Below are 12,068 nucleotides of genomic sequence, written 5' to 3' on the forward strand. Positions count from 1 at the left end.
TAGAATCTATGTTTTTTTAGGAACCCATTTCGCCGCAGCCAGGTATAAACAACGCCGCGGCCATGATGTCTGGCCGCAACCAACAAGACACGGGGCCGCAACAAAATAAGTTCCAGAATCTATGTTTTTTAGGAATCCATTTCGCCGCGGCTGGATGTACTACTCGCCGCGGCTACCCTACCTGGCCGCAGCCAAAGTAAAGCTTGGCCGCGGCTATATGATGCTTGGCTGCGGCGAGAATGTATGCTTTTGAAATTTTTTGAGTTTTTTAACTTACAAATAATCTAGTTATTATTTTTTTTATCTAAAGTAATATCAAACACTATCAATACATAAATTTTAAATACACAAATCATCCATTCAATACCATAACAAGTCGTAAACAGAAATTCATACAATACCATAACGAGTCTCAAACACAAATTAAAAACTGAAACAAGTATCAAACAATCTCAGAAGACACATAAAGACATAAATATTTAAGTCTCACACACATAAAAAAAAACTTGAAAACAATAATTAAACTTAGAAGGTTTCGAAAAACACATATAAAAAAAAGTTTACTCGTTGTCGTCGTTGTCATTCCTAGGTGGTTGTGGTGGTGGTGGTGGTGGTGGCCCCGGGTATTGAGGATGTGCCATATGCGGTGGCCATTGCGGTGCTTGCGCCTGATAGTATGTGTATTGAGGATATGGAGGAAACCGGTATTGATTCTCCTGATTGATGTCCCATCGACCTATCAGCTCGTTCAATCCTTCGAAAGCCGCGGCGCCATATTGTCCTTGTTGGTACATGTAATCTTGGGTATGTTGATACCCGCCAACGAGATAGTGGTTACACCGAGCAATGTACTCTTGGGTGGCGGGATAATACCCCGGAGGTGGTTGTAAACACAATAGTGGCTCGTTGCGTGACGGTTCATCCTGCTCTTCTTCATCATCTTCCTCCTCTTTCGGCTCTTTGAAAATGTATCTCTCGATCGTCTTGTCATTAATAGGCGCCCCACACTTCTTGGTTGTGTCGTGTTTTGCGCCTCTAACATCGGCATTCAAACACAAGCTGTAGATGATTGACGAATACGGCAACCCATTTTTGATATTCTTGTAGTCGATTCTCTTCATCCGATTGTAGATGAATCGACCAACGTTGATGGTGTTACCACAAATGACACAAAATAAAAGATGGACATGTTCCTCGTCGAGATGGGTGAAGTGCTTTATCGGAAAGAGACGGGAGCAAATGAAATAAATCCACGTTTTTGCGAGCCTGTAAATTAAACACCGTTATATTTAAAACATGCAACAGAAAAAATAAACACCGTTCGATTTAAAATATACAATAGACAAAATAATACACACAAAAAAGAAGAAAAGTCTAACCTCGTCAATGATTTACGGAAAATCTTTCTAACTCCTTTGTCCATGACCCAATTCTCTCCTGGATTAGTCAACAAACTCAACATTTCATCAAGATTAGTATTTCTCAACCATTGTCGGTAACCCTCATTCTCGAATTCGATGTCCGGGCTTCCTAGCAATGCGTTGATGGCTCCGACACTACAATCGACGTCTACACCACGAACCGTCACCACATCATCCTCGTAATCTGGTAAGTTTGCGTAGAATTCGTACATGAGAGTGACATTTGCTTTGTGCTCGGGTGTGGACCAAAATTTTCTCCAAGAGAAACCTTCGATGTTATTGTTGATTTGAGCCCCTATAGACGTGCTTGAGCTCACCTTCAACCCTCGTTCAAAGATCGGAGTTAGTTGAACGAGGATGTCGTAGCAATCTTCTGTGGCCTTGCTAGTGAATACTCGACTATTATAATCCACTACGGGTTCGGGTTCGGCTTGACGAGACCTCTTATTTTTTTTGTGGGGGGCCTAGAAGAGCTAGGGCGGAATTCTTTGTGACCGGCGGGGGTTTTTGTACGGCCCATTTTCACCTAATTGAACAAATCATTTCAAACTCAAATTCAACAATATTTTCAAATAATAAATCATTTTCAACACAAAATTAAACTTAATTCAACACCAAATACATATAAAAACACATTATATTCAAATAAATAAAACATAAAACTCATCACAAACACAAATTCAAACTCAAATCCGAACTCAATTTAACCACAATATCAAAATACAACTCATTTCCAACCTAAAATAACATTATACCCAAAATCATAAATTAGAACAAAAAACCCAAAATAAAAAACCCTAATTTCAGCCAAATCTACACCCCTACTATCATAAATTACAACCAAAATCAACCAAAATCATAAATTAGTTTATAAATCACACAAAACATTCATGAAAATTAAGATTTTGATATGAAATTGAGATAAAAACATACCTTGATAAAAGAATTCGGTGGGAGAGAGAGCAAGGGAGGCGACACCTAGAGAAAGAAAGCAGAGACATGGCGAGATTTGGCTTCGGTGAGGAGGGTGGAAAATGGCGGCAAAGTTTCAAGGTGGGTTTGGGAGGAGAAATTGCACAGAATCGGCTGAAATGAAGGTCTGAGGCAAGAGAAAGTGAAAAAAGAAATCGAAATGAGGCTTTTATAGTGAAGCCCTAAAAATTTTTACGGCATTTCGCCGCGGCGAGTTTAAGCCTTGGCCGCGGCGAAATGTCGTAAAAAATTTCAACAACGGGTTATTGTCCCGTTGTGGAATCAACTCGCCACGGCGACGCATAAACTTCGCCGCGACGAGATCTCTGACTTTATACCTTTCCCACAACGGTTCAGTGTACCGTTGTGGAATACGTTGGCCGCGGCGAGTTGATGCCTTAGCCACGGCGAGATCCAACAACGGGTCAATGTCCCATTGTGGAATGTCCGAGATTCTACAATGGAACACAGTACCGTTGTGGAATCTCGGATATTCCACAACGGTACTGTGTTCCGTTGTGGAATATCCGTTGTGTAATCCAACATTTGTAGTAGTGATTGTGTTAGCGTGCCGTCGGCACTTGTCGCATTTGAATGTGTAGGAATGTGCATCTGAAACCATCGTGGGCCAAAAATATCCTTGCTTCTTCATTTTTTATAGCCAGAGATTTAGGCCCAGAATGGTTCCCACATTGGCCTTCGTGGATCTCGCTCAGCACTGCCTTGGCTTCTTCTTCCCCAAGGCATCTTAAGTAAGGCCATGCGATGCTTCTCTTGTATAAGATGTCATCTATTATACAGAATCTCGAGCTTATCTTCTTTATTTTTCTCGAGTACTGCTTGTCCGGGGGTAGCGTTCTATCCTTAATGTACTTGTATATTTTGGTTCTCCAATCTGTTTCCTCCGTAATCATCGTATTGACGTCTATAGAGATAATGGGATCTTTGAGAGTTTCGACTGGAATAATCCTTTTTGTTTCGGGGTCGGTTGTAGATGCTAGTGCTGCGAGGGCGTCGGTAGAAGAGTTTTCACTTCGAGGGATGTGCTCGATCTCGAAATTTTCGAACTGTGAGGCCAGGTCCCGGACGAATCTTAGGTAGGCTTCCATGCGTTTGTTTTTGGTGTTGAATTCTCCATTGTATTGGTTCACTGCCAATTGAGAGTCGCATAGTGCAATCACCTTCTGAGCTCCGATACCTCTAGCCAGTCTCAGCTCGGCGATCAGGGCCTCGTACTCTGACTCGTATTCGAGGCATTGAAATTTAGTCGGAAAGACTACTCGATTACCTGCCCTGTTGGAGATTTCAAGTGTATCCCGATTCCCGAACCGTGGGCTGATGACGCTCCGTCAACTTTGAGTGTCCATCTGATGTCGCTTCTTTGCTCGCTGCTTTCCCTGGGCAACTCGATAATTATATCGGCCAACGCTTGTGACTTAGAGCAGGTCTGTGCTTTATACTCGATGTCGTATTCGCTCAGCTTGATTGCCCATTTGGTCAATCGTCCGGATTGGTTCGGGCTGTGGAGTATGGTTCTTAGTGGTTGGCTTGTTATTACCACGATTGTGTGAGATTGGAAATACGGTCGTAGTTTTTGGGCCGCGGTGATGATGGCGACGGCCAATTTTTCAGTCGTGGGGTACCTAGTTTCTGCTGTCTCCAGGGATTTGCTGACGTAGAAGATGGGTTTCTGCTCCCCTCTATCTTCTCGAACGAGTACGCCGATCACCGCCGAACTGGATACGGCTATGTACAGGAATAAGGGTTCGCCGTGCTCTGGCTTAGACAACACTGGGGGTGTTGCGAGGTAGTTCTTCAGCTCGGCGAACGCTTTTTTGCATTCTTCGTCCCATTTCGCGTTCTTTTTCCCCCCTCAACATTTTGAAGAAAGGAAGGCACTTGTCGGTGGACCGCGAGATGAATCGATTCAGTGCAGCTATCCGCCCGGTTAATCTTTGGATCTCTCTCTTGGTTCGTGGTGAGGGCATTTGCAAAATGGCGTCTATCTGTTCGGGGTTAGCTTCTATCCCTCTTTGGGTCACTAAATACCCTAGGAATTTCCCGGAGGTTACCCCGAATGTGCATTTTGATGGGTTCAGCTTCATGTTGTACTTGTTCAGCATCTCGAAACATTCCCTCAGGTGGGTTACGTGGTCGTTGTCCGAGAGTGACTTCACAGCATGTCGTCGATGTAGACTTCCACTATTTTTCCGAGCTGTTTCGAGAACATTTTGTTTACTAACCTTTGGTAGGTGGTTCCAGCATTTTCCAAGTTGAATGGCATCACTTTGTAGCAGTATATTCCTCTATCGGTGATAAAAGAGGTCTTGTCCTGGTCGTCGGGGTGCATGAGTATCTGGTTATAGCCTGAGAAGGCGTCCATGAATGATAGCAGCTTATGGCCTGCGGTTGCTTCCACCAGGCGGTCTATGTGGGGCAGTGGGTAGCTGTCTTTTGGGCATGCTTTTGTTGAGATCTATGAAATCTATGCACACCCTCCATTTTATATTCTTCTTTTTTACCACCGTGGTGTTCGCGAGCCAGTTCGGGTATTTCACTTCTCTTATCGAACTGATCTTAAGCAGTTTTTCGACCTCTTCGTTTACTGCTTGTGCTCGGTCCAGGCCGAGTTTTCTTCTTTTTTGTTTCACAGGTTTGTAACTTGTGTCCACGTTGAGTTTGACGGAGGTGATTCTTATATCTATCTCGGGTATGTCTTCTATAGACCATGCAAAGGTGCCTTTGTTTTCTTTCAGGAAGTTGATTAGCTGATCGCGGATCTCTTCTTTCATCTTAGAGTCTATCCCTACACGGCGGAAGGGTCGGATTCGTCTATCTGTATTTGGTCGACGAGCTATAAATTGGGTTTTTCGCTTTTGCGATCCTTGTCGGCTCCGGAGATCTGTAATTGCTACTTCTGCGGTTTGATCTTGAAGGCTCTCATACAGCATCCCCTAGCGGCCTTTTGACTTCCCTTGATCTCTTTTACCCCGTCTGGGCTTGGGAATCGGACACACTTGTGGTAGGTGGAAGGAACGGCTGCCATGGAATGAATCCAAGGTCTTCCGAGTATCGCGTTGAAGGGAGTGGGGCAGTCCAAGATGGTGAAGTCTACCATCTTGCAGACCCCGACTGCCCACACAGCCAGTCTAATTTCCCCGAGCGCGGCCGAGGTTTTCCCGTTGAAGCCAGTGAGCTCGGTGTTGCTTGTCCCAAACTTGTCTTGCTCGATTCCCATCTTGAGGAGGGTTTCCTTGAAGATTAGGTCCACTCCGCTTCCGTTGTCGATTAGTATCCTCGATACTTCGCATCCCGAGATATCCAAGGTTATGACGAGGGCATCGTCATGTAGACCGTCGAGCTCGTCGGTGTCCCTTTTGCTGAACGAGATGACGTCCTCGGGATAATTCGTTTGGGGTGCTCGCCTGGCCGAGTCCAATTTTCTTTGGTGGGCCTTGATCGAGTTTACCAACTCGCAATGGAATTTGGATCCTCCCATGATTACATCGACTCGTCTCTTCAGCCCTGCTTGTTCTATGGTAGATGCGTCCTCGTTGCTCCTTCCTCGTTTTCTAGGTGACTGCCCTCGATTCGGTGGTCCGTTGAACTGTCTTCTCGGGGGGCTTCGGGGAGCTCGATTCCTTGCAGCTCTCTAGCGGTGAATTTTCCCGTGAGAAGTTCCTTGACCAGTCGGCAATCTTCGGTCTTATGGCCATACTATTTATGGTGGGCGCAATAGGCGTTCGGGTCTCTGGCCCAGGTGTTCGATCTGACAAGGGGTCCTCCTTTGGTTTTCCCGTCGGAGATGCTGAAGGCGAAACCGGTCTGAGTTCTTCTTCCTCTGAAGGGTTGTTGTCCTCCTTGGCCCGCAGGCCTGTTCGCTCCTGAGTTTCCAGGGGCAGCTCGTTTTTTCCTCGGCGATTGCCCAATTTGTTGCCTTATGCAACACGTCTTCGATGGTGGCTGGGCGGTTGATGATGAGTTCTTCTCGGAACTTGGACTCGTACCAGAGTGCATTTTTCAGCGCGGCGATGGCTCCGGCGTCGCTGATTTCGTTGACCCGAGCCATCACCTTCTTGAAACGCGTCATGAAAGCCCGTAAGGACTCCCCTTGTTCTTGTTGCATCCCCCAGAGGTCTGCGTCCGACGTCCCGGTTTCCACGAACATCGAGTAGTGCTTCAGGAATGCAGTTGACAATTGCTTGAAGCTGTCGATCGAGTTCTCCTTAAGTTTTGAGAACCAATCTAGAGCTAGCCCGGTTAGGTGTTCGACGAAGAACCGAAAATATCCTGCTTCTTTCTCGTCGTCGTCGAGATGAGCTCTCCCAATGGCAATCCTGAAGGCTGTGACGTGAGCCTTGGGGTCCCCGGACCCATCATATGTGGGTAGCTTTACCTTGACAGAATTCTTGATCCGTGTCTCGGAGATGCGAGCCGTGAACGGAGTTTTTCATAGTCTCTTTGATGAGCCTATCGATCTCGGGTGCCGCGCTGGTGGCGTGGTGGACTCGCGAGCTGACTGCTCGTAGGCCGGCCTCGGCTTCCACCACGGAGCGTTTCAACTGCTCGAGCTCGCTGCTCTTTGGATCCCCGAGCTCGGCCCCTTTGGGCTGCTCGTCGAGCAGGACGTATTCTCGCGGTTTTAGCCCCATGTTGGGGTTTCGATAGGTTGGATTTTCAGCTCGGGGTGAACAGGATCAGGGATCTTTTCGAGTCCGGTCGGTTCAACCGGTTCCTTGGAGCGTGATGAGCTCGGATCGCTCGCAGGGGTCCTTGGCCTGGCGTTAGGGTCTTGGTCCTGGTTTCCTGGGGCCCGGAAGCCCAGAGGAGGTGGCAGGACACTAGTTTCTCGACGACTTGCCGCCGAGGACAAGGGGACTCCGGTGAAATCAAGCCTCAAGCCCTGGAGAGGGGTTTCTTTGGCTGAAGTTCCTCCGTCTGGGTGAGGTTATCGTGAGGTGTTCTCGGGCTAGCGCCCACCCTCTCGGAGGTGAGGGCCATAAGGTAATCATAGACGAGATAAGGTCCATGGTGGACTTCATGGACGAGATAAGGTCACTGTTGGTGTTTTCGGACGGGCTGGAAGACATCCTCGAGTTTATGAGATTTCGCTGTTAAAGAATTCGATCGGAGGTTCCCACAGACGGCGCCAAACTGTTGAAGTCGGAAAAAATCCGAATTCAAAACAGTCACGAACTGATCGTTTTATTTTTATTTAATGGGCCTCGAATTCGTGCTGATGAAATCCGAGAACTTAAACGATGCTAGAAACTAGACAAAAAGGGAAAAGCGAGAATAGGAACAAGATTATATTAACTAGAGATGACTACGAGAGCTTTTTTTTTTTTCAAGTAGTAGCTATTGTCTTAGGAATATGATATAAAGTTAGTGAAGAAAAAACTTTTTTTAGCCTGTTTACATGGTATTTGTATACATTTCAAAGAAATTAAACGACTCTCTTCATGAACGTTGGATGGATTGGTCGTTATCTCCCATTCTTCTCGGATCACGTCCCATGTCCTCCCTCTTTTCTTGGATCGCGAATTTGACTCGAATCTCACCTTGATTGGGTCGAGCTCCCTTGCTCTTTCTATTCAATTTCCCGCTAACTCCGGCCCATGGCTTCGGAAGCCCAAGATGGGATTTTCCAGGTTGAACCGAGCGGCCGATACCATTTCCCTCAAATGGGCTTATCCTTTTACCCTTTTACGGACCTTAGTGGACTTACCGTTTATAAAGCCCGAATGAATGAAATGAGCCTCTACAATATTACCCTCACTTTTTAAATTATGCAAATTTTTATCCAATTTTTAAATTTATGCAAATGTATACCCTTTCTAAAATATTATGACAATTAATACTATAATAATTGTGTATGTGAGGGTATTATTTTGCTAATAAGGCTATTTCGTTGCGTATGCAAATTTGAAATAAAGTGAACAAGAATGGGGTATAAATTTATAGTATTAATTGTCATATAATAAATTAGAATAGGGTACAAATTTAAAAGTGGGGGTAAAAATTTGCACAATTAAGAAAGTGAGGGTAATCCCCACTGCAGCAAAACTGGCTTCAAAAAAAAAAAAAAAAAAAAAGTGAGGGTAATATTTTACAGAAAAATGAAATGTAAGGGTATTAATACGTTAGTTTACTCTTATAAATAAATAGACAACAATAATTTAGATTCTTCTTGACCAAAAATTCAGGCACCATATAAAAACCAATGCACATAGGAGGAATATTTGTGTTCTTAAAATAAAAAATCAAACTGGATTATGATGATCAGCCTCGGGAATCCACACCCTCAAAAGCTTATCGTAGAACGAGCAAGTGGCAACCAATGGGTCTCCTCCTCTGTGCCAATCGCAGCCGTAAGCGAGCGAGCCGTGCTTCCCGTACCTCTCCAAAACGCGAGCCTCGGTCCCGTCGATCTTCACGATCGCAAACCCGTTGTGCATACAAGCCGCGAGAACGAGGCCCGGGACGACCGGGCTGGGCTTGACCCGCCAAACCCCTCCTCCGAGGCCCACCGAGACCTCCTCCACCGGCCTCGACACCGACCTCAGGTCCCACGCCCTGAGGCCCTCGTCGTAGCTTCCCGTGAGGACCACCCCCGAGGCGGCGGGGGCCACGCAGCACACGCCCATCTTGTGGGCCCGCGAGTTCCGGAAGGCGGGCCCGTGGGGCCCGCGGAGGTCCCAGCCCGCGAACGTGCAGTCGTCCGAGCCCGTGTAAAGGACGTGGGGCCGGCCCGGGTCGAAGGCCGCGGTCCAGACCTCGAAATCGTGGGCCTTCCATTCTCGGACAGTCTCGAGACGGGACTCCGAAAAGGAAGCGATCACGGCCGAGCCGTCGGAGAGGCCGACCGCGATGCTTGTCGCGCAAGCGTCCCAATCTAGGTAGAGGCACATTGAGGAGCTGATTTTTTTACCGGTTACCTCTTTTAATGAAACCTCTGTCACAAAAAAATTAAAAAAAAAAAAAAAATTTATAACTAATTCATTTTTAGCATGTTGTATGACCCCAAAAGCTCCTACCGAGATTTTTGATCACTTAAATATCCTCCATCGGGCAGTATATTAAGATAACATTAAATAAATAAACATCAAGCTAATCCGAACAAAGCTTTTAGTGACTGAGTATTACACTCACAGGACAACTAACCATTTTTTTATATATGTGTATATATATAAAATAGGTCCAGAGGCCATGGATTCTGAAGGGACAACATATAGCATAATAATAAGGTAATTTCAGAGCACTTAGTTTTTTCAGAACCCCAAAAGCCTCCACATTGTGACCGCCCGAATATAAAAACTTTTTACCTCAACGGATTCTAAGAAAACAGATTTCAATCGTAAACTAATGTCGTTCAACAGCTTCAAGCGATTCTTCAAATTATAAGTTCTGTCTAGACGAGACCGTATCTGAGTCCGATCTTACAATTTGTATCTAGCACTTGTTTTGTACCTTACCATATATATCTCTCTCTCTCTCTCTCTCTGTGTTAGTTAGTTCATCAACAACATCTTAACAGTCTTAGTCAAGTGTAAATCAACAATCAATTGAATCAAATAACAATCAAAATAGAGAAACAATTCTTTCGTCTCTAATTTCTGTTCACCAGTCTTCTTTTTCTCAATCCCTTGGTGTTTGTTAACAACCCAGAATATGCAATGTTTAAAAAAACTGAAAATCCGTTGTGTTTTCTTACTCTCGTTCGTATTGAGGAAAATTTGCAAATAATAGGACGTAAAATGTATAGCTATAGATCTGAGATTTCATTTTCCCTGAAAAATAAAAAATAAAAAATTCAACCAAATTCGCACGTCTCTCTTCTCACTCTCTCCTACATTTTCGATCACAAAACCCATATTCCTAACATAGCTCAAGGACTCCGAAAAGACGTACCTTCTGTTCCATCGGAACCGCTCTGGAGGCCGTGGATCCTCAAGAACCCGTCTGCGTCGGCCTGACCGAGCAGAGGAACCGACGAACCACCTCCGATCGGACTCCACTTTATATCGAATATTCCGGCGGTCTCGACGCGGTGCGAAAGCTCGAGCCGGCAAGTTTCCCGATCGACGGAGAACAGCGATATGCTACCGGATCTGCTCGGCCGATCGCCCTCCTCCTGCAACGTGTACGTCGACGCCGCCAACACGTGGCGATTCGGCTCGTGCGGACAAAACTCCGCCGCGTCGGCGTTGCCGTCCAGGTAGCACTGAGCCACGTCCATAGCCTGTGAGGCATTTCATCGAACATGTGGTGAGCAAGAAATAAAATTTGAAAGAGATTAGCCTTTGGCGTAAATTGCTTCATCGAACAAAAGCGAGATTTTGAAGGAATGAAAGAAATGGAAAAGAGCGCCAAATAGAAGAGGATTCGTCGACGTTACCGTTATTCTCGTTGACTGGGTTTCGTTTTTGGTCTCAGACTCCGAGCGACATTGGATTCAGCTTTTACCGTCAATAGTTGGGTTTTCTTTCTTCATTAAAATATTGGGCTTCTTTATTAGGCCCAATTCTGCCCACTCTCTATCCGGTCTGAATTTCTGATTTCACAATTTCAAACATTCCGTCACTAACCACCAAATGGACAACGAATTCTGTAGATATCTTATAATTGGAATTATTTCTGAATTATCAAGTTCAGACAAAAAAGGGAAATGACATCAACTAGTTTTAACATTTCTACTAGTAACTGTAGACCTATATATCTACAATTGTTATTCTTTGTAGACTTATAAATCTACACTTTATGACAATTATATATTTTTATGTCTAGTAAAAGTGTTCAAAAACATTGTTTTATTTATTTTGGTTCAAAGTATCAAAGTTATTACTAATTGTGGTCATTTTCCGACAAAAATACACAAATACATACTACAAAAATTAAACACATTTGTGTTTCACAAATATTATCTTTCGTCTATGGTCGCGGACAAGGAATTTTTTTTTTTAAGTGATGACAAAGCTTGAAGTAAGTATAATACAAAATGTCCACAAGAGGCTTTTCCCAAAAATAAAAATGAGAAACAAGTTTTTATAAAAGAAAAATTAAAAGCGATATATAACTAAGGTAATTTCTATAAAAAAAAAATATATTCGATTCCACTAATAAATTTTAAAAACAAATGACAAATTTTTAGTGGCTTAGTTACTTAGAATTTTGTGTATATATATCAGTTAAATATATTGATAATAGACGTGTATAAAGATAGTTTATTATAAGTGGCTAAAATGCACTATTTATAAAATTTTGATTATTTTGTTAAACATTAAGATTGAGATGACTAGTTCATACAAAAAATCTTATGGGTAATCACTTCTCCATCAAATCGAGCAGGAATTAAGCATCAATATATCTGACTCTAGCAAACTTAAACACTTAAAACTGCCAACACGGAAAATAAGAAAAATGATTTGAGAATAGAGAAGGTTGTATATGATTACTTGTATTCGGTATAGAGAAATGAGCCATTGCTACCTTTTATAAGTGAAGCTCTAAACGGTTTTGCCATCACCATTTCATTCATTATGGCCCAAGTTATTCATTATTGCATCATAACCCATTTTTAAGATTGAGTCATCCTTCTGGACCCCAAACCTTTGTAAAAGGTATCTATACAAACGCAGTCGAAAATACACATCTGCTTTCCATGTGAGATCTTTA

General features: G+C 44.0%; 2 protein-coding genes across 2 annotated transcripts; both read right to left on the reverse strand.

The window, feature by feature from the left end:
• Positions 1–423: 423 nt before the first annotated feature.
• On the reverse strand, positions 424–4,776 carry LOC149383555 (uncharacterized). Its single transcript, XM_089627832.1, has 7 exons — positions 4,637–4,776; positions 4,466–4,595; positions 3,723–4,254; positions 3,231–3,630; positions 2,732–2,848; positions 703–1,059; positions 424–430 (listed from the first exon to the last, which is right to left on the reverse strand). Exons 1-7 carry the CDS (start codon positions 4,774–4,776, stop codon positions 424–426), a joined length of 1,683 nt encoding a protein of 560 aa, XP_089483958.1.
• A 3,720-nt stretch (positions 4,777–8,496) lies between these two features.
• LOC149383556 (Transducin/WD40 repeat-like superfamily protein) lies at positions 8,497–10,882 on the reverse strand. The gene is made up of 3 exons (XM_089629176.1): positions 10,792–10,882; positions 10,305–10,635; positions 8,497–9,348 (listed from the first exon to the last, which is right to left on the reverse strand). The coding sequence occupies exons 2-3, from the start codon at positions 10,630–10,632 to the stop codon at positions 8,657–8,659; spliced, it is 1,020 nt and encodes a 339-aa protein (XP_089485302.1). The 5' UTR covers positions 10,633–10,635; positions 10,792–10,882; the 3' UTR covers positions 8,497–8,656.
• Between the last annotated feature and the right edge of the window lie 1,186 nt (positions 10,883–12,068).

This window comes from Urtica dioica, chromosome 10, assembly GCF_054948205.1.
Source record: "Urtica dioica subsp. dioica isolate 48M chromosome 10, U.dioica_male_clone48M_v1_H2, whole genome shotgun sequence".
NCBI classification, from domain to species: Eukaryota; Viridiplantae; Streptophyta; class Magnoliopsida; order Rosales; family Urticaceae; genus Urtica; species Urtica dioica.

Bases quoted from the DNA above. Each gene is read 5' to 3' on its own strand.
- LOC149383555 (XM_089627832.1), bottom strand. From the start codon at position 4,776: ATGGACGCCTTCTCAGGCTATAACCAGATACTCATGCACCCCGACGAC. The intron at 3,631-3,722 runs GTTCGGGAATCG...AATACGAGTCAG, and splicing joins CGGAGCGTCATCAGCCCACG to AGTACGAGGCCCTGATCGCC. The intron at 2,849-3,230 runs GTACTCGAGAAA...GTTCCATTGTAG, and splicing joins ACGCTACCCCCGGACAAGCA to AATCTCGGACATTCCACAAT.
- LOC149383556 (XM_089629176.1), bottom strand. From the start codon at position 10,632: ATGGACGTGGCTCAGTGCTACCTGGACGGCAACGCCGACGCGGCGGAG. The intron at 9,349-10,304 runs GTACGTCTTTTC...TTTTTGTGACAG, and splicing joins CGGTTCCGATGGAACAGAAG to AGGTTTCATTAAAAGAGGTA.